The following is a 23,420-nucleotide window of genomic DNA, read 5'->3' as shown; positions in this document are numbered from 1 at the left end:
GCATGACAGGGATTGTATAGGCGTGCCGTCATGAGGTGTAATGGACTGGCAACCATATATGGAGGCGTGAACGATTGACGGGTTTTTTCATAGTATTCTGCGACCTTTGATCGCAAAAATATTTTTACAAATGTTTAATGTTGTTCAATTGACACAAAGTATGAGCAATGATGAAAATTCTGAACTGTGCATCATACTTTTCGTTAATTAAATGTAACATTATGACACATCAAAATGTCTTGTGAAATGGTCTCCAGCATTATACTGCACTGATTCCCTTTGATGCTGAAGTCACCATGAGGCACTACAGTATACAGTATCTTTCAATATGAGTGACTTGATCTGATTTATAGTCCTATGATTTCACAACACAATATGAAAGACTGGTCTTGTAGTAGGAGTCTAAAGACTGCCCAAATCAGCCAGGTGACTAACAGTGTTATGAAAACCATAATTAATCAAAGCTTTGACTGTGGACTGGACATAGTTTGTGTTTATGTTTTTATGTGTTTACTATTCTTGTGAGATTCTTGTGAGATTTAAAAAGGGATTCAAGTAGAGTAAGCTAAATTAAGCCTAAAAGTGCTTCAACAGGAAACGGGATGACTCATGGACAGTATAAAACCACATTCTCACTCAATACAGTAGGTCCACTGAAGCCTTGACTTACGTACTGTATTGTATGCTCTCAACAGATTTCTCTCCTCTCCTCCTCTCCTCTGGGTTACAGGGCTTTGTAAATTCACTTAGCTAATTGATTTCAGCAGTCTTTCTCTAGGAGATCACGTTGCTCTCCATCATGTGATGACACTGTCTGTGCTTGTTGGCAGGACCAGGGCACCACTGGCCGGCGAAGGAGAGGCCCGACACGCTGTAAATTAAACAGGAACAACTTCTGTAACTTGTGGCTCGGTTCATCCTCTTTTCTCCACAGATATTGAAGCCATGACCACGCCTGTTTCAACATGATTTTGTCTGTGATGCCGGCAGCTTCAAGAGAGGACTAGTGTCAACTTTTTACGGTTACCGGCCCAGCCTGGAATTTCGGATTCATAAATGGCTGAAGAAGTTTTAATATCATCGTCGGGGAAAATGTCCTCGGTAAGTTGCAATGAGTTTATTTTTTATGAAACAGAGCACATATAGGCACGGTATATACATTTTACTAGGCCTGTATGAGTCCTGTTTAAATGTATTTTTTTGGCATCATACTGTAATTTCTTTCTCAAGCAGTCTGTTGCAATAGAATAGAATAATGGAGAATCTCTACTCTGATGAAGGGGAAATAAAGTGCCTTAAGATTAGGGTTTTCAAAAGGCCTGTGTATAGTCTAACAGTCCATAGACTTATTATTTGACATTAATATCCCAATTTGGAGAGATTATGATAGTAGATACCAACAGATCACAGGCTTATGTCACAAGACAATGTCTGCACAGCTTTTCTCACGTGTGCGTGGAAACATAAGTGACTGCATCTGACCACTTAGCCATCAAATTAAGTTTGGGTTAAGTCCCCTGAATTGACCCAGGTGAAATCCATGCCTACGGTATTTGTGTTAAGAGAATATTGGTCTGAACCAGAAAAGAAAAGACCAACTTACTTATTCACTGTGTGATTGTTATAAAGAGGGACAACCGTGTACAGTAAATCTTATCAGAGCACTGGTAGCACTGGTTTACCAATTAGCTGTTGAAGATTCCACAAATGAATTATGCACATACTACGGTGTAGGCAAGGACATAAGTGACAAACACTTTACAATAATATTGTATTGAATTGAAGAAATATACCACTTGGGCCAATAGTGTATGACCATGGCTAATATTTATTGTCATATTGTCAACAACCTCAGTGTTTTTGGGTGATTCCTGACCGTGGCCTGGATTTGGTTTTCCAAAATCACGTTTTAAGGACACACCTTTGTGTCAGAAGGGAAATTGGGAAAGATCTTTTTTATATCTGGGCTATAAATCTTTTCTTTGAAAAAAAAAAAGAGGTGTGGGGGGGGGGGGGGGGGTGGGGGGGGGACTGAATCTTAATCTTACCTGGTTATTGACATGGCTAATCATTGACGGTCAGTTATTGGTGAATCCCAATTAAATGCTAAATACTCTGGTCCATAACCAAAGTCCTTAAGTCTATGGACCAGAGCTACCCTAATGCTATAGCCTGGTAACAATCTACCATCTGACCTTGATATGCTGTATAGACCTCCTTACACGCATTCCTAGTGGCACTAGTGACTAGCCGATAGCCTGTTTAGGTTTACACCAAATCTAATGTGGTTGTTTGAACGACCTGGCCTAATAAGACTGTCATGGTGTTCAGTCCCACTCCTGATCTGTGTGTGTGTGTGTGTGTGTGTGTGTGTGTGTGTGTGTGTGTGTGTGTGTGTGTGTGTGTGTGTGTGTGTGTGTGTGTGTGTGTGTGTGTGTGTGTGTGTGTGTGTGTGTGTGTGTGTGTACAGTACGCATACTGTACATGCACACAATCACTTTGTGGGGGGGACATAATTGTAATTTGGCTTATTTAGAAAAGGGGTGTGCCCTTCCTGGCATGTGGTCACAACCAAGACTGATTATGTTAACAACATATTTTAAGGACAAATAGCCTAAGCCTAAGGTTTTCACCCTGGAATTCATTCTATACTGAGATATCCACTGTTTTAAAATAGGAATTGTGCTCTTAAATGTATTTATTATGCAAGAATCTACTCAAATATGGTATACTATGAAAAGTGAAAAAAATGTGGAAGTCGAAAGGTTGTAAATACCAGCCTGTACCTCTAAGGCTGCAGGTTCAATTCCACACATACTGTACTACCAGGTTCATCCTTGGGCAAGCCACAAGAGTCTTGCAAGTTGCTTGTTTATGTACCAAGATAAATCTTTTTTAGTATTTGTAGTGTTCACAACTGGAAGTGAGTTACTGTAGCAGTGGATTCCATTACAAACAGTTGGAAATGTTCAAATGTTTGGACAAGCACCTTCAGCAGTGTTCAGGTACAATCCTCAGTGCTAATTTAACATGCGAGTGTAAGGGTAGATTTGTACACTCTAGTGAAATTGCCACTAATGATTTTACTGTGCAGACTGAGATCTCCCTGTGCTCTGAATTTCTGAAAGTTATTGCACTAAATACCTTGAATTGCATAATGAGTGCAGTCTGGTGCCCAGGACATTGACAATATTGACAACATTGTGACAGAAGTTCAGTGATGAAAAAAAGAAAGAAAAAAGGCTTGCTCCTGATATAATAAAACAAAAATAATCACTCTAATTATCTCTCTCTCACTCTTTCACTTTCTCCATAGCACCTGACCCACTCTCTGCTGGCAGTGGCGTTTCTAACTTCCTTTGGAAGCTCAATGCTCTATGGATATAACCTTGCGGTGGTCAACTCCCCTGCTATAGTAAGAACGAAAACGCGCGCACACACACACACACACACACACACACACACACACACACAGACATTCACCAACCCCTGCACTTGACTTCACGCACTCATGCACACTGAAACAGCTGGAATTTTGTACGGTGCGTTGCGATGCCTTGTCTGTTCCAGTAAGGAGTGCTCTTTCTCTCTTTCTTTCACATACTTTCATGGAGTGATCATATCTGACTCTTATTTTGCTATTTGCTTTTAGAAGTTGCTATATATATAGCTGATGATTGTGTGCGGTTTGTGAACCAAGCTGCTTAAATCACAATGCTGTATCAGTCAATGCAGTAGCTTATGGACAGATTGTTTCCTTACAATAGTATTAATAATAATGTTATAGCGCTTTTCTATGCACTCTGTGCCTACTCAAAGCGCCTTACAAAGGTCCATTCATTCAAACATTCGGAGGTGAAGCGGAGAACAGTCAACGCCAGTGTCCTCACTTCACACATTCTCACACCAACGGTGGCAACCACTGGAGGCAATGTGGGGCTCAGTGTCTTGCCTGAGGAATCGAACTCTTCGACACGTGGACAGCAGGAGCCGGGATTGGAGCCGTCCACCCACGGATCACTGGACGACCTGCTCTACCGACCTGCTCTACCTCCTGAGCCACAGCCACCCCCGATGCGTACTAAGATTAGACCCGCCAACAGACCGACATGCAGAAACAATGGTCGGGTTACCGCTTGAACTGCGCTGCTCCTGTGCTTGCGGTTATGTTTAGGTTAGGATTAGAGATAGGTTGTCGATGTCGGACTAATGACTGGTCTGACCAATGACTAGTCTTAAACAAGGTGTGCAGTACTTAGTTCAGACTAGTCATTGGTCCGACGCATGTCCGACATGCGGGACGCACGTCGGACCAATGCTCCGTCGGAATTACGTTCGGATCCCGACAGTCTATGTTTCCTTTAGCTAAATGAAAATAATGACCACTAGTCAACGATACAACTTGCAGCTGCTGAGTTTCACTTGTGTGCGTGGTTTCACTTTCGTGGCCTGCATGGCTTAAATTAAAGGTTTCACGTGTTCTAGACCTACTAGTTAATTGAATGTCTCCCCATATCCTTACTCTAACCTTAACCACATCACATGTCCTAGACGTGATCCTGCCTGGGTATGACCCTTTAGTCTCAACACTGTTCATGCTGCATTCCTCCATGTCCATGTCCACATACATGGCGTGAGCTGTGATTAGGTCGCGCACACACACATACACTTACACACTACACATACACACACAGTAAAGTTGACTGGATTACCCACTGTACTGTTAGTGTTACTGTATAGAAAATACTGACCAGACACTTCAAAATACACGCAAAACAATATACCATGCTTAGATCTACAATTATTCTATATGGTCAAACTTTACCTAGTTTGCCCTCCATGTCTGTCTGTTAATATCCCTATTGTTGCTGGTGCGTTGATATGCAATCTACACTTGGACTGTGTGTCACTGTTAAGCTCCACCTCCGCGGACGAATGACGCAGAGGAGAGCGTTTCCGGGAATCTGGCCGTCGTGCAAGTCGTCCACGGAAGTGGAGCTTCTTTTCCATCCACCAACTGTCTAAAAACCCGGAAAAAGAAGCTGTGCGCAGCCGAGAACGTGCACGGCTCTTTAGATAGTGTGGCAGCACCTCTTGTGTGTGCGTGTGTGTGTGCGTGTGTGTGTGTGTGTGTGCGTGTGCATGTGCGCGTGTGTGTGCGAGAGAGAGAGCTCTGTGAAGGCCTGGTTGTTGTAAGGAATGTCAACTGAATGACCTACACGACTTGCCTTAATGTTAAGGAATGTGTCTTGGCCCAGAGAAAATGACCCTACAGTGTACGGTCCACACTGTCCATTGCTAGCACACCTTGCTAAATGCTATAAATCCGTAACATCTGGAATCAGATCTTCTCCACGTTTTCAGCCATTTGTTGGAAACAATTTGAACCTAACCCTATTACGGCCATATTTGGAGTGGTAAAGACAGAGGAAGGATTATCTGTGCATCACAAGAAAGCGTTCGCCTTTGCTTCACTTTTGGCTCGTCGTCTCATTTTGTTAAACTGTAAAGCGAATAAACCCCCCTCCTTTAAAGTTTAATCAATGGATCAAGGAAGTGATGTTTTCATTGATGTTAGAAAAGATCAGATACTCTGTTACCGGAGCCCGGGAGAAATTCAACACAACCTAGTCCCCCTTTATAAGATACGTAGAAACCCACACTATTATCTAAAACATTCTAATTAACTAGGTGCTTGGGTGAAAATGTATGTACAGTATGTATGTATGTATGTATGTATGTATGTATGTATGTACAGAAAGACACAGAAAGCACAGTACAGAAAATAAAATCTAAAAGGGGTGGGGTGAGGGCAAGGGGGGGATCTATAAAAAAATAAGGCACAAAAATGTTGACTATGTTGACTATACTGTTGAATGTCATTAAGTTCTATTCAATAAACAGAAAAAAGAAAATCTGTAACTTATTTTAGTGAAGTTCCATTGTTTTGTAATTACAGCGTAATTAGACTGCCACAATGTGACCTAAAATGACGTCACAGAATCGGTTGCTATTTATAAGTCTGTCATTCTAGTGGGTCTCAAAAAGTGGGTCCCTTGTTGTCACTTGAATTGCAGATGGGTATCCATTCATGTTCCAATGTAAAACCAGTTCAGGACCATATAATAAGGCTTTTCTTAGTACTACTGACCTAATCTGTTCTGTTCGTGTTTTTGTATTGTTAGAGGCTTTCACTATGAGGAGACCTCGATATCAACTAAAAACAGGGATTTCATTGATTTCTTCACATTTAGACCCCATAATTGTTGGTAAAAAGTGAAACTAATTAGCTGTATCCAATGGTAACTGTAACTGTGTGTAGAAACCATGCACGCACGCACACACACCCAGAGTGAGAGAGGGAGAGAGAGGGAGAGAGGGAGAAACAGACCACAGCATTTGTCACACTTAACTTTTTGGCTGCTGGAAGCCGGTCATGTGCATAACCCTACAGGTCAAATATGTCTGGCAGTCTTCCTGTCACATGACCCCATCCCCATCCTGAATGGTGGGATGAACAGGTTCTGATAGTCTCATGCCAGTTCGTGGTAAATCGATTAGGAGTTTGAAGTAAAAAAAAAAGAAAAAACTAATAAAGAGGTTGCCTGGGAATGAGATTAGACCTGCGTGTGAAATAAAACATATTATACTACATAATATACATCTATTGAATATGAATGGGTAGGCCTGTCACAATTATTACATAATCGTCTAATCACAATTCTTTTCAGATAATTGCAATTATTTTTGCATAATCGTCATAATCATTTCCATGTTGGATTTAAAAAAATCTACAAGCTTGTAGACCTGCTATTTCAACTATTCATATATAGTATAAAGTTATTAGATTATCTAAGTCATTTGTCATATCTGCCCATTGCACCTTCTGTTTACAAAGCCTAAAAGTCAAACAGAAATTTAAATTGTATTCATGTAATGGACAATGCTCAATGCCAAATATCTTATGCACACTGGCCACAGAGGACTTATTCTTTCACAAATGCTTTATACTTTTTTATATGTTAACATTAGCTGAAACCTTGCCTAAATTTGGAGTCATACTACATCATAGGTTTAGGTACACTCATGCCGTTCCCACGTGCATCTTGAGATCACTTGAGAAGCGATTACATTTATTTCATGATATTTGTCATAGTGGATATTTGCAAGAAATGCATCTCCAACACTCCCAAACCTTCTTGTCATTTGAAGCACATATCTGTCATGGGAAGCAGAGATGTGTGGTCTAACAGAGCTTTATTTTTAATGCCCTTGCATAACACGGGGGTTGATAAATGATAAAATATCCAAATATTGAAGCAATGGGGTGCAATTGGGGTGCAGAAAAAAGACACAGTAGATGTGAAAATAACCCCAGAAGTGTGCACAATGCATTATGTGCACTTTCAGCACCATGGACAGCTGAGTGAGTGAGTGCAATAACCTTGCCAGACTGTTTCACCCAAGCACTAACCTGGCCAAACTATAACCAGGGTTGAAGTGGGCTAGCCTGTTAAGCCCAGAGTGTATTCCCATGGGTAAATTCTGGTTGGCTAGCCCAGAATATACCCCTCTAGCCCAGATTATACCCTCCTTGTGTTTTTCATTAATATTTTACATCATAATTGTTGTAGTGTACCGGAACACACTTATCGATTGTTCAATCAATCATTTTCTGCTTTGCGTGTGTGTTTCCTCATGTCTTGGCGGCTGCATCTGCAACTGACACAGGCCTGAGTAGGCAACCCGGCATGGCGAAGATATGTGCTCCGTGTGGCGCACTGTTCTAGTTTACTGTATGTTAATTCGTTTTGTGTCATTTTAACGTTATTTGGTGGGAGGCTACATATACGCCGACTGGATTTTCTGCCTCTTCCTTATCTTTTCTTTGTCGTTTTTGGACTTTAAATTATGCACAAATGAACAAACTCTAACCTCCTTGCTTTCCTTCCAGTACATTAAGGACTTCTACAACAGGACGGTTGTCCGTAGGAATGGTACAGCTCTGACCGGTGAGGCCCTGACCCTCATGTACTCCCTGACCGTGTCCGTGTTCGCCATCGGCGGGCTACTGGGGTCTCTCATGGTGGGCTTGCTGGTCACACGCTTTGGCAGGTGAGACACGCTTGCATGGATTAAAATTCTCAGTTGCCACAGCTGATTTCAGTCCGATTTTTCATCAGCTGTGTTGGAGCAGGGTAACGGTTCCAGAAGATGAAGATTTTTGCATAATGTGGGCAGATACTTTACAACTGTGCACCCTAGGTTGAATTATTTAAATACAAATACAAACATTTATTTATTTATTATTGATGCTATACAATATTATCATCACAATATCAATATACTGTACTTTGAATAGAGATAATTTTATGGTCAATATTGCCCAGCCCTAACACACACGCACACACACACACACACACACACACACACACACACACACACACACACAAAGCGTGAAACTGCTGGAAGACCCACATGAAACGATGCATGGAGTTTGACGACAGCTGGGAACGAGGTGTCCTTTACTGACCTCTGAGTTGTGGTTGGATGTGGGCTCTGCTCTGTCCTACTGGCACCCTTACCTCAATACTCCCTGGACCGTCTGGCCGTATGGGTGGATGTTGGCCAGTTGGCTGTACTGGCCAAGGAGACACTTGGCAGCATCTGGAATTGTGGGCACTGCCACCAAATCCTGCCTGGCACACAGAGATGGCCAAACACATTCACAGCATTTAGGTCACAACAGAAGCATTTGGAATTGATGTGAAGTGTGGCCAAGTGTTCCGTACTGTATATACAGCATGGGTGAAAGCAAGGGAGAGTTGGACACTCATTGGACACATGTTGACACGCGCGCGGCCGCGCGCACATACACACACACACACACACACACACACTCACCTATGCTGGCACGAAAGATAACTCCCGAGCGCTATTCAATCAATCAGCCCTCTCTGCTCTCTGACCTTAGTGATAGCGCCCCCAACCCCATTCCCTTGTGCGTAGCGCCCTTCAAAGCGCACTAGCCTTGTCTGTATCTGCCCTTGAACAGTGTACAACACTTCCAAGTACGCCAAAAAAAGACAACACAACAACAACAAAGTTCTTTTCTAGTCCTATCTGGCGCTCAGATTAATGCAGCACTGTCCGTCTCGTGTCTTTTGATGGGAACCTCGCTGGACATTTACATGCAAATGAAAAGCAAACGATTTACAATCCCATTTACGGGCTTGATCGCTTTTGCCGCGCCGCAGTGTGTTTTATGGCTAATCACAGTTTATGCCTGCCACCACCCCGCATGACTCGATGTTAGCATTTTACAGCTAATCAGGACTCATGGGGGTCTATACGTGCATGCCTATCATTTTGGCCGTGTGTATTTTAGTGGGTGTGTTCTTGTAGTTGTGGGTGGTGTGGGGTTTAGTTTACTACTGTTTGTCCTCTCCTCTCCTCTGACCGATATACTGGAGATGTCCTTGTGTTTTTTTTTATAATCCACAGATTTTATGCACATCTTTTATGTCAAACATTATGTGTTTGTGCACGTGCAATTGTTGTGCGATTGTGCACATGTATTTGTTCAATTGGGGTACACATTTCCTTGCAAATACGGCAGGTGGAGTTATCTATCTTTAAAAACTACAATTAGGTTAGAGTCAGAGATTAAAGTACTGTATGGTGGTGGTGGTTTTGACTGGTGTGTGTGTGTGTGTGTGTGTGTGTGTGTGTGTGTGTGTGTGTGTGTGTGTGTGTGTGCGTGTGCGTGTGCGTGTGCGTGTGCGTGTGCGTGCATGCGCACACGTTTGTCCAGAAAAGGCACTATAGTGAATACAACAGTGCTGGTGTTCATCGCTGGAACGCTAATGGGCTTCAGTAGAATCTGTGGTTCTCCTGAGATGATCATCTTTGGCCGCTTCGTAACAGGCATTCACTCAGGTACACACACACACACACACACACGACACATTAAAGCATAAATGCACAAATACATAGCATCATGTGATCATTTATTTTGGTTGCAACCAGATATTGCCTGTCAATATAAGTTTTGTAACCCCTAGAAGCTTTATTGAAGAACATTATTATATTTTGTACAAAACAAAGAAAAATAAATTTTCTTCGCTTTGTTTGTTGTCCAGGTATTTCACTCAGTGTGGTGCCGATGTACCTTGGGGAGATAGCACCTAAAAACCTTCGAGGATTCCTGGGTCTCATGCCCAGTATCTTCATCTGTGTTGGGGTGTTTGCTGCCCAGATCCTTGGTCTCCATGAGCTCCTGGGAAAGGTATAGTCCAACCCCACTTCTAAAATTAGTCTGTATTAGCGAGGCCAGTGACAAAGAAGCAACACAGTTTAGGATTTGCAAGGTCGACTCTCCTTAGCGATCAAGCTATAGATCCTTAAAGGACTACTTCACTACTTCAACCCAGCTTCATATAATAGGTCCTCACTAATAATCATGATAAAATGGCACAATTATTTTCCTACACAGTCTGTGTCTCATAGGAGGGCTGTGGGCAGTTCAGAAACCCGTCCACCAGTGACATCATCGATGGGGAATCCAGGCTAATAGAAACTGCAGGTGTTCTACAATTTACAATTTAGGCATTTAGCAGACGCTCTTAATCCAGAGCGACTTACATTAAGCAAGAACAAAAAGCATGGGAATACATCACAAAAAAACATGAAACATGCGTAAGCTAAGAAAGTAACAGTGGAATATCTATATTATGAGACTATACATATAAACTATATATATATACTACTATGTTATACATATGTACTATGGCGTGCTATGACTATATACAATGCAATTATAGTGCTATCTACATAACATGCTATAAATCTGTATCAAATGCTATCTAAGTCTACAGAAATGCTATCTAAGGGGGTAGGGTAAGTGCTATGGGCCATGATGGAGTCTGAAAAGGTGAAAGGAGCCAGAAGGGAGAAGAGTTTGGGACGTGTGGAGCGTTGTCCCGGCGTTTTTAGTGAGGGTACTTCCAGCTTCCCTGCGTTGGCTGATCTGAGTGCGCGGGAGGGTTTGTAGGGTTCAATCATACTTGCAAGATATGGGGGAGCCATACCTTTGGTTGCTTTGAATGCCAGTATCAGAGTTTTGTATTCTGTGCGGGCAGCGACCGGGAGTCAGTGGAGGGAGCGGAGCAGGGGGGAGACATGTGAGAATTTTGGCTGGTTGAAGACCAAGCGAGCTGCGGCATTTTGGATCAGCTGGAGAGGCTTAAGTGCACATGCTGGTAGGCCAGTAAGGAGGGAGTTACAATAGTCGAGTTTTGACAAGACTGTTGTCTGGATTAGGAGCTGGGCTGATTCCTGGGTGAGGAACGGTCTAATTCGTTGTATGTTATAGAGTGTGAACCTACAGGATCGAGTGACAGCTGTGATGTGAGCTTTGAACGAGAGCTGACTGTCCAGGACAACACCGAGGTTCCTGGCTGTTGGGACAGACGTTACCAGGGCGTTGTCTACGGAGATAGTTAGCTCCCGCATAGGGCAGGACTTAGCTGGGAAGAAGAGAAGCTCAGTCTTGTCTGGGTTCAGCTTGAGGTGATTGGAGGACATCCACTGTGAGATGTCAGCCAGGCATGCAGTGATGCGCTCTTCCACCTGAGTGGCAGAGGGGGGGAAGGATAGAAACAATTGTGTGTCATCGGCGTAGCAGTGATAGGATATATTGTGAGCGGAGATGATAGTGCCAAGGGATTTAGTGTACAGTGAGAAAAGGAGAGGACCAAGTACAGATCCCTGTGGGACCCCTGTTTGGAGGGTTCGGGGGGATGATAACAGACCTTTCCAGGAAACCTGGTAGGTCCGGTCGGTGAGGTAGGAGGAGAACCACTTTAGTGCCGTTCCACCGATGCCTAGATCCGCTAGGGTGTCTAGGAGCAGCTGGTGGTTCACTGTGTCAAATGCTGCCGATAGGTCTAGGAGAATCAGTACTGCAGAGTGGGAAGCAGCTTGGGCAGTCCTGAAAAAAGTTGCAATGCAAAAATTAAAGCCATCGTTCTCACGATAATAAAAATCTAAACATTCTTGTAAAAAAATATTGTTTGAAATAAAATGGCCTGCTTACGATCCAGTTCAGAATTGAGAGGACAATCAGGGTGGTGAGGTGGTCCGCTTACGATCCAGAGCCGGTGGCCTCAAACGATCTTATACAGGTTTTTATACAGGCATATAGACATGAGTCCAAAACAGCAGTGTCTAGTGTATACAATGCCTTGGTTTCAGCTAGGACTAACTCCACAGAGTACATTTAAACTAATTGGGAAAAAGATTTGGAGATTACCATCACTACAGAGGAATGGGTAAATATGTGCAAAACACAAATTACGTCTACCAACTCAAGAATGTGGAGAGAATTCTGTTGGAAGAACCTAATGAGAACACCGGAAATTAAGCCAAGACAATTGAAAACAGAACAGCCATGCTGGAGACAGTGTGGCCACAAGGGGGCGTGCCACGCTCATATATTCTGGACTAAAATTCTGAAATACTGGCAGGATATCCACTCCAACATGGAGACCATTCTGTGTTTTAAGATACTTCAGACTTGTTCCTTTTTATTGCTGGGAAATATCCCTGAAGAGATTCTAATACATGATAAATATTGAATCAAGATCCTCTTAGCAACAAGTAAGAAAGCGATCACACGACGCTGGTACCAACAGGACCCACCAACGAAAGAACATTGGATGGACATTACTGAGGAACTGTATGTTATGGAAAAACTAATATTCATACTTACAGACTACAAGAGGAGTTCTATAGTTCTATAAAAAGTGGGAAAAGTGGGATCTCTTCTTTCAGCCTAACGATAATGTATGAGGATTTTAATGAATGTATCCTGTAATATGAAAAATGCAGCCTTGTTTTTGTTTTTGTTTTTTCCTATGTATTGTCTTTTTATTTTTTTGGAAAAAAAATCTGCCTAATGATGATGTCACTGGTGGACAGGTTTCTGAACTGCCCACAGCCCTCCTATGAGACACAGACTGAGTAGAAAAAAATGGTGGCATTTTATCATGATTATTAGTGAGGACCTATTATGTGAAGATGTGAAGTGGTAAATTAAAGGACTATAATTTATACCCCTGATGCACTGGTGCTTTTATCATTGAACCAACCACCTGCATGTTTGTACGTATTATGACTGTTTTGTCATGTTCACAGGAAGAGCACTGGCCCCTGTTCCTGTCCCTTGTGGTGGTGCCTACCTTCATCCAACTGATGTTGTTGCCATGGTTCCCAGAGAGCCCACGGTACCTGCTGATAGAGAAACACAACATACATGCCACAATTACAGGTCAGTTGAGTTCAGGACACTCAAACGCTTCAGGGGCCCTCTCCAAATAAGGCTGCATTGTTAGAAGTCATTAAAATATGAATTACTTTATTGCCATCCTTTCCATTTCTGTTACTGAAAAATTAGCTGACAGCAACATCTCTCTCTCTCTCTCTCCCTCCCTCTCTCTCTCGCTCTCTTCCCTCTGTCTCTTTCTGAAGTCGCACAGGACCTTTTGTAACATTGTATCTCTCCCTCTAACGTCTTCGCATTGGTGCTGGGATGTTATTATTTATTTTATTACAATTTGTTTCCTTTCCTCACAGTTTTACAGGGTCAGGTTAAAGTGAATTAATTTCAATTGTTCACATGTACTCCTTCCTCCTCTCTGTCTCTCTCTCTCAGCTCTAAAGTGGTACAGGCACAAGGTTAATATACAGGCAGAGATCGAGGAGATGCAGGAGGAGCAGCGCTCCTTGTCGTCAGTGGAGACGGTGTCGGTATGGCGACTGTTGTTAGACGACACAGTCCGCATGCAGGTGCTGAGTGTGGTGCTCATCAACATCGGCATGCAACTGTCCGGCATCGATGCTGTAAGTTATGTTACACTGATATGTACTGTTTTTTGTGGCCATGACATTGTTCACTATATATTTATGGTAAGATAGGCTCAATGGGTATTATGGGAATTGTAGGAGAAAGGCTGAAATAGACATCAATCTGTCAATTTGTGTTATGATTTCTAGAGACTATCTGATGGTAATCATCGACATTGAACTGAAATGTACATCGACAGCTCAACTGTTTGAGCTTACTTACAAAGTAGGTGTGGTCGGTGCTAAAAATGTAGCCGCTACAAACTAAAGCTCAGTGAAGTGACCACATGCATGTTAAAGAGGATGAAGGCTAGTGGAATACACTGCTGTATATGTACTGTAGGCATGTCTCTTGGTACCCCCATTCCTCTTACAGTGCTTTCATTTCCACTGCTTCTCTCATTTCTTAATTTCCCCTGCATATTTCAAGTACTAATAATTTATTTCCCACCTCCCTTCCCAATACTATTCCTCTTCCCCCTCCTTTACTCCACCCCACCCCACCCACTTTCCAACCCTCATTTTACCCACCTCCCCACATCTGATTGATCTAGCTTATTAGACAAAAGGACGATGAAATGAAAGTGGGCTGAAACAATCCCTCATCGTTTTATAAGCCTCGTATGGTCCCAGAGATTATAAACCACCACCCAAAAAAACAGCGTCATCATCTTTTACGCCGATACGATTAGCCAAATACACTCTCTGAATTACGCCTCGGAGATTCATTAATTATTCAAACGATTAGCGGGGCGTGCGAGGGCCAGAAAGTGCAGCGTCTAAGCGGCGGAGCTGAACTCATTAGCGGCACTCTTCTCTTGGCTGTATTTTTAGCTGCTAATTAGCTCTGCCTGAACAATGAGGTCCCATCGCTGGAAGACGCAGAGAGAGAGTCTAACACTGGCTGCGACAGTAATGATGGTGACGATGGTGCGATTGATGAGCACGATGACGATGACAGTGACAGTTGCGGTGATGATACAGGTTGTGGTGATACTGATCATGATGACATTATATGAAGATCATGACGGTGGTGATAATGATGATGATCATGATAGTGACTGTGGGGGTGATCACGATGGTGATGTGGTGATGCTGATGATAGTGGCAACTATGGTGATGACGTTGATAGTGAGGTTCATACTAATGTGATCTTAATGATGACTATATACACTAACTATGCTGTATTATTTTTCCATCCGCAAATGTCAAACGAACACAATCTGGAGTGGTGGGGATGATGAAGATGATAACCTTGGGTGATGATGGTGAAGGTTGTGATAGCAGTCACTCACAAATGGTGACAGTGAACATGATAATGAGAATTTCTATGACAATGAATGTTGTGATGTGACGGTGGTGACAGAGATTGTGAAGACGATGATCGAAGTTGTGATGTAATGATGATGGGATGATGAAGATGATCATGTTGATGACATTGGTGACGGAGTCGAGATGATGATTGAGGTTGTGATAGTCAGTGATGGACATGATAATGAGGATGAAGATTGTGATACTACTAATGTCAGTGGTGATGGGGATGGTCAGAATCAGCTTTATTGTCACATCGCACAAGTAAGAGTGGGTTTGTTTTGATAATGATTATAATAAGGATGATGAACAGTGGTGGAAAGTAAACATTTACTTAAGTACTGTACAATTTTGAGTTATTTGTACTTTACTTGAGTGTTTCCAATTTCCAGGACTTTTACTTCTACTCCACTACATCTCAAGATGCAAATATTGTACTTTTACTCCACTACATCTATTTGAAAACTTTAGTCACTAGTTATTTTGTAGATTTTGATTATTATTATTACAAAACATACAGTAACCACTTCAGCGCTTCACATTTCTGCCATATTTGAAAATAGCGGATCTACAAGCTCACAATCCGCCGCAATGCGACTGTGTGAGCTTGTAGGGTTAGGGTTAGGGCATTGTGAGCTTGTAGACATTTTACATTTTAAATGAGACATCCTAATATAAATGCACCGTTAGGCCAGTGCCTAACAGGCACCGGCCGCTCTGTTTCTGCATATAATGACTACACTTGTTGTACTTTAAGTACATTTTGATGTCAATACTTTTGTACTTTTACTCAAGTACATTTTGAATTCCAGACTTTTACTTGTAATGTAGTAGTTCTGTATTGCAGTGTTGGTACCTTTTAACAATGTGAGTACTTTTTCCATCACTGGTGATGAAGATAGTGATAGTAATGACAGTAGTGATGGTGATGACGAAGATGATGATGAAGGTTGTGGTAGTAATGATAGTGGTGACAGGCATGCTTGGCAGGTGGCAAACCTTGGCACAGCTCCAGGAGCACGGCAGGAAGGTGTGTGTGTGTGTGTGTGTGTGTGTGTGTGTGTGTGTGTGTGTGTGTGTGTGTGTGTGTGTGTGTGTGTGTGTGTGTGTGTGTGTGTGTGTGTGTGTGTGTTGTGTGTTGTGTGTGTGTGTCTTTATTTGCGCACACATCCCTCTGCCTTTACACCCATTTGCACATGCATGGAAGTTGCAAGTTTATGTGTTTGTTTGTGTGTGCGTAAGTATTGTGTGCACATAGCCCTGTCAGCCTTTTTAACCATATGCGATGTGCGAGCATGCGCGCGTGTGTGTATGTTTATTAGCGCACATAGCCTTGTGTGTCTGCTGGTTTATTTATCTACCTGGTCTTTTCACCATCACCGTCTGCTACATCCAGTTAATACCCCTCCTGTCTGTTGCAGTTACCTCCCCCTAAAGCCTCGAAATTGAATTGAATTGAATCCGAGCGCATGTCCGCTGCCTCTCTGTGGCAGTGCTTCGCCACCTGTGCCAGGCAGTGCCACCTGTGCCCACACAGCCCTCGGGTCATAAAAGCTTGCCTCACCATTTAGAATTTTAGTGTTATTATATTTCACTTGTCATGTGGAAGGGGGGGGGGGGGCGTGTTTGAGCTACACCACTGAAAAACTCTTGTTAGCATGGTTTGCGTTTACTGTTCAAGTCAATGGGAAGTGATCACCTCAAGCTAGCTTGGTAGATTGTAACTAATGATAGCAATTATTTTCACTTCATGATTAAGGTGGTGGATATTCAGCCGCTGGTCCCTCCGCATTGTACTCCATTTGATTGGTTGTGGGCCCTAATCAAAAATGTTCATGCCTTGCAGCTGGTTATGTTCAGGCATGGTTTTAAAGATGAATTTGAGTTTAGGGGGTCAGGAAACCAAGGGAGAGATGTGAGACATGAGGGGGGTCGGAGTCAAACCATGGGAAGGGAATTATATAGGTATGAGCACAAACTGTCTGATCTACCCGGTAACCCCAGGTTTAGGCAGGGGTTTAGTGTTGTTAGTTAAAGGTAGGCACTGTCAGCATGGCTCTGAGAGAACAACGCCTTTCCACAGAGCGCACCCAGTGGCTCAATATGATAATGTGTGGAGAAGTAACTGTTGAAAACATTGGTGTGATGTATTTATTTATTTTTTACTTTAGATATGGTTTTATACCAATGACATCTTTGCGAATGCGGGTATCCCAGTACCAGAGATCCAGTATACCACAGTGGGGACTGGAGCCATAGAAATCGTTGCAGGACTAATTGGGGTAAGTTTACATTTATTTATATTTATTTCTTGCTTGATTGCTTGCTGTCTGTCTGTCTGTCTGTCTGTCTTCCTTTCTGTTTATCTGTCGACCGATTGATTTATCGATCTCTGCTGTCTTGGCTTGAGTGGTTCTCTTTTCTATTCCATATCATTTTCTTTTAGTTTCTTTTCTTTTTAGGTTAGTTATTGATGTGTGAAAGCTCTAACTCAATTATCTCTCTCTCTCTCTCTCTCTCTCTCTCTCTCTCTCTCTTTTCTTCCCCAGTGTTTTACCATAGAGAAGTTAGGCAGGAGGCCTCTCATGATCGGAGGTTTCAGCATGATGGGAGTCTGCTGTGCTGGGATCACACTGGCACTCCTTTTACAGGTGTGTGTGTGTGTGTGTGTGTGTGTGTGTGTGTGTGTGTGTGTGTGTGTGTGTGTGTGTGTGTGTGTGCGTGTGCGTGTGCGTGTGCGTGTGCGTGCGCGTGCGCGTGCGTGCGTGCGTGTGTGTGTGTCAGCATTGAGCAAATCTTTTAATAGGGGTTTATATGTGACCATCCATAGTATACCATTAATGTCACATATAAACCCCAATAAAACAAATTGCTCAATACCAACAGCCGGTCAGCAAGTGGATTCATGAATGTATGCAACTATGTATACAGACAATATTTTAGGCCAAATAATGCTGCCACTCTGCGTAACGGAATACCAGCTTCCACTTGCCCCATTGCACGGACGGGTCTTATCCATTCCTGATGGGACAAATGTGGCATCTTTCCACGGGTTCAGTGTTGGGGCATACACAAACTCAACAAAGTTGCAGGACCTATGCTCGGGTGCCAGTCACACAGGTCGCTCAAAATGAGAGCGATTAGTAGCCTACAGTTCAAATGAAGAACACAAGTCAATACAAAAACTGTTACTGTCGACGACACCATGATAAAGCATTGCATGGGTCCACTATTTTCAATTCATCAGAAAAGAGAGAGAGAGAGAGAGAGAATAGGGGAATGACATTCAGCCAATGGTCCGGTCGGCCGGGAATTGAACCAGGGACATTGATCAAGGCATTGCGCCCATGTGGTAACCCATCCACTTGGCTATCAAGTGTACAAATGTAACAAAAGAGTGAAATTGCCTTTGACCTGTGTGGTTTGAACATTCAGTGTGTAATGTCCTAACATGGTGTGTGTGCGTGTGCGTGCGTGCATGCACGTGTTTCCCTGTGCAGTCCCGGCTGTCTTTCATGCGCTACATCAGCGTGGGCTGTGTTGTGGGAATCATCGCTGGCTTCTGTATCGGACCAGGTGGGTCGCTCTTTTCCAGATCACTGCATGGGATTTCTTGGCCCTTTTGGAGATGTTTTTGATTACGTAATATTTTGCTTATACAGATTGCATGAATCTTTTCTTCCACTGTTTGTTTGACATGGTTCCACAGCATGTGTGTATATTATCATTATATTTCCTTGGCTGTTCAACATGTTCTTGCCATTGATGAAATCAAGTTAGTCCTGAGGAAATAAACCAAGACAACTAAGCACATATTGCATAATAATGTATGAACTTGTGTGACAGTGAAAGGGTTTCCAGCTCTGTGCTGATCTACACACTGGTTTTATGTAATGAAATGGCGCCCTCTGGAGATGACACATGGGACATTTCTTAAAGAGGGTGCAACTGCATTTGAATGTTTCAAGATATGAATACTATAGCAGCTCCAGATTTAGTGTGTGTGTGTGTGTGTGTGTGTGTGTGTGTGTATATATATATATATATATATATATATATATATTAGATTAAAAAAAACATTAATTAAAGGCTTTGTAACTAATTAATCGCATGATCACCAATTGAGAACTAGCCTGCTTTTATAGGGGAATACTGTAGGCGTTGTAAATTTGAATGGTGTTCCCCTTTAGCCAGTTAAAAGACCCGATACTGATTCTACAAATGCCTTCTAAACCATTTCAAGATTATTTTTTCAAAGCTTTTCAAAAATAGCAGATGTACTGGTAGCATAGCATGAAGTGATGCTATTTTCTTTTCATTTTATGACATTCTTTGAAAACGTTGTTTTAAAGATTTAAGATTAAAGCCAGTTATTCTATTCTGTCTGATTATACACACCCAGACATCCCTATGATTTGGTTATCCATCCCCTATAAGAGAGACAAATAAGAGATATAGTCCTGTAATAATATGCGTGCTATGATGTATGACTCTTCTGTCCTCACACTGCTCTGGCCTTCACCCAATTGGCTATGTATGTTTGAGGACCCGTTACCTAATTAGCCATTTCTCGCACCTCATTGGTCCAAAACATGATAAATGCTGCCGCTGAGAATGAATAATCAAATCAGTATGAATAATGAATTGCAGCCATAAGCTCTCCGGCAAATTATATTCCTCCATCCAAGCCCATGGAAGATAACTAATAGTGCCATGGGTTCTATGCCTCCATAGGATTATTGGGGTTAACATTTGTGAGGCTTATTCATAGTGTGTGTGTGCATGTTTGCGTGCATGTGTGCAACGTGCGTGAAAGCGTGCATGTGGTGTGTAACTATTAACTGTTTGTTCGTGTTCCAGCGGGCGTTCCCTTCCTAATCACCGCAGAGCTGTTCAAACAGTCCCACCGACCGGCAGCCTACACCGTAGGAGGGTCACTCAACTGGATGTCCAACTTCGCTGTTGGCTTCGTGTTTCCTTTTCTACAGGTGAGAACTCTCCCATGTGTCTCTATGCTATCATTAGCTGTGAAAGACCTGCATGAGCCACTTTCCTTTTCTGAATGTAGTTTCTCTGGCATTGTATGTGATGCTGCACGTAATACTTGACCAATGCTTCCATCCTGTCGCCTTGCAGTGCAATAGCGTCTTTGCTAAAATAGTAATAGTAAGTAAAGTAAATGGTTCCCGAGCCATGTGGCTCATAGGCACATCTTCTGTTTCTATATCCAGGTGACGCTATGTAGTATGATCATGCTAGGACACTATGTCACAGGGGCTACCCCAACCCTTGATAGATACTGAGTGGCAATTAGGGAAGGCATTGAGTACCATTTGTATAGTCTTTGGGATTGGGATTGAACACCATCCTCCCAGTCTCAGGGCGGACACTGGGACTACAAGGCCCCTCTCTCTCTCTCTCTCTCTCTCTCATTAGCAGGCAACAGTGCAACTGTCTCTCTCTCTCTGTTTCTGCATGGCACAACAGCGCCCCCTACTGGTACTCATTCTGGTGCTCATTAACGTCACATAGGTTAACCACACATAGGTTAACAAACACGGACATTGCTGTTCCTTGGAGTGGTTGCACCACTCAAAAAATAAGACAAGATTTCTGCCCGACAGCGGGCAAGTTTGTATCTGCTGATGAAAAATGATTACAACTTTGTGATACAGGCGCCAAGCCTTAAACAGTGTAATATGTCGCCTCGCAACAACAGAGGCCAGGTTCCTAATCCTGTGTCCGGGCCCCGCTTGGGAACGCACCAAAGATCACATGATTGTTTTGAGGTAGTCAGAAGACTGTAAGTTTGCACGGGATTATAATCGTAATAACTTTCCAGACCCCAACTCAGCCTTTGTCAGACATAAAGGCTCCTTTAGCACTACACAGTCACATCCTCTACGTTAATTTAATCCATTTGTTAGAGTTCAATCAAAACTCATGATTACACTGTGTACCTGACTGGTACACAAACTCTATGCTGAGTTCACTAGTCTTTTGCGGGACGCAATATGTATCTTATATTGTCTTTGCCCTGCGTTGACATGACTATTGCTTTCAATGCAGTTCAGACCTTTGTTGTTCCCAAAGGGAAATGTTAAAGAAGATATTGCCATAAACATTAATAATACACAGTAAAAGGGTTCACTATTATAGAGAACCGAAGTCTGCTGACATCACTGCCGCTAGAGGTCACGTTATTTTCTCCATTGAAAATCCCATAGGATCATCTTATACAAACTGTGTTCCAAAAATATACAAATCAGCCCGACTATGTGGAAAAGTTTTTGGGGGTTAATACCATGGCCTATTATCAGTGTGGCTCTGATCGGTCCAGTTAATTGTGAGATCAGCCACCGACAGACATAGCAGAAGAGACTGGTACAACATACACGTCTGTTATTCCACCATGACTCACCTCAACAACTGTCATCCCATTCGGGTCATTGTGCTTCTTCTTTCTTCACTTACACTAACATGGCATCTGCTTTGAGCTCTCTTTGCCGTGCATGGACTAATATCCCCCCTGACTCATGACGCCGGAGTAAACCTTTTCTTCCACTTCCCATGATCCATCCACTTGTTCATCCATCAGTCATACACCATACCTATCCGTTCATCCATCTGTGCATACTTAAACCCGTATTCCCATCTTCTTTACATACTGTATGTACATTGTTACGACCCTTATTTCTAGGGGTGTAAAGGTCACAACCTAAACGAACAGGACAAATGATTTAAAACTGAATATCCATTGATTTATATGAAAAATATATGAATGGAAGTTGCCTAACCTTTAACAGAAAACAACTAACTAGTACGGACACTCAATCAAAACAGAAAAATCAAAAGAGTTTGTCTCTAAAATGTTTGGTTTGGGTGAGAGGACTTGAATTGAGTCTCTGCTGCTGTTAAGCTGACAGTCCTCTCAAACAGTGAAGCTCCAACTGAGGCTTTATAGAGGAGGACTCTGATGCACAGCCAATCATGGCTAAGGCGTGGACAAAGCCGACGAATGAGAAGCAAGGGACAGGCCAGGGGCTGGACCTGTCAATCTTCAACTGCTCTCAATCAGTCACTTCATACTCAATCACCAATCAGTCTCACAGCATTCACAGCAGCATTCACCCAGTCACCACCTTATGAGGAACACAAAAAGAAAGCAATATAATACAAGCCACCAATAAGAACAATACACAATAAATACAAAACATTTAGGCCATAACATACATAAACACACACTTACCCATATGTCTGTCTCCATCCATAAATCCATCCATCCACCTATCCCTTCATCTCTCCAGAGATCAGCAGGTGCATACTGCTACCTGGTGTTTGCCATCGTGTGCTTTGCCGTGGCCATCTATGTCCACCTCGTCATCCCCGAAACCAAGAACAAGACATTTGTGGAGATCAGCCGCATGTTTGCCAAGAAGGAGGCGATCCCCGAGACCCAGGGCCTGGCGCAGGTGGACCAGCTCAAGCTGAGGAAGATGAATGGCTACGGGACACTGGAGAACGGCTCGCTGGATTTCGACAGCTCATCCTCCGTACCTTAAGCCTGATTTATGCTTTGTTGCGTGCCGGTGTCGTGTGCTGAAAATAGCTGATTTACAAGCTCAATGCTATATTTCGGCGCACTACACAGTCAAATGATGGAGTAATAATGAAGGATTAGCAGAGGCTCAGTGTCTGTCGTAGGGGAAACTCTTTTCAGTCGCCCTTCCATGCATCCCCTTATTTCTACATGTTTTTGATAGCATTCATCTGGACCCAGATGAGTTCTACAAGTTGGGTCAAGTTGCCTTGCCCTCAGGTTTAGGTCAGTTTTGGGTGCTGAAACATTGATGAACAAACATTTGATTTGATCCTTAGCGAGCGGTGCTGACATGGTTCCAGAGACCAGGATCTTAACCATCATGTAGTCTCTGGCCATGATACATTATGTTTTAACCAATTAAAACCTTATATATTTTCTTGTACGTCAAAATTACGTCAGAATTACCGATCTACAAGCTCACATTGCATTTCAGTGGGATGCATTGCACACTTGTAGATCTGCTATCTTTTGCCTATTTTCACCAAATGTTCGCCTGTTTGTTGAATGTTTGCCTATTATATGACCAGAATAGGGACACTAGGGTTCTTGTGCTTAAGACTTGATGCCAGATAGACTCACAAATACCTATACTTTTTCTTCT

At 42.7% G+C, this 23,420-nt stretch overlaps 1 protein-coding gene across 1 annotated transcript; it reads left to right on the top strand.

Moving 5' to 3' along the window:
* Positions 1-1,056: 1,056 nt before the first annotated feature.
* slc2a15a (solute carrier family 2 member 15a) lies at positions 1,057-22,778 on the top strand (the record flags this gene model as incomplete). The annotated part of the gene is made up of 12 exons (XM_083775860.1): positions 1,057-1,101; positions 3,317-3,415; positions 7,955-8,115; positions 9,815-9,939; positions 10,143-10,288; positions 13,198-13,330; positions 13,715-13,902; positions 17,388-17,498; positions 17,766-17,867; positions 18,717-18,792; positions 20,077-20,204; positions 22,524-22,778. 12 exons carry the CDS (start codon positions 1,057-1,059, stop codon positions 22,776-22,778), a joined length of 1,569 nt encoding a protein of 522 aa, XP_083631986.1.
* Positions 22,779-23,420: the final 642 nt, after the last annotated feature.

The sequence above is a fragment of the Protomyctophum parallelum genome (assembly GCF_964188405.1).
Source record: "Protomyctophum parallelum genome assembly, chromosome: 10".
Taxonomy (NCBI): domain Eukaryota; kingdom Metazoa; phylum Chordata; class Actinopteri; order Myctophiformes; family Myctophidae; genus Protomyctophum; species Protomyctophum parallelum.
This window is presented reverse-complemented; position numbering and strand designations above follow the sequence as displayed.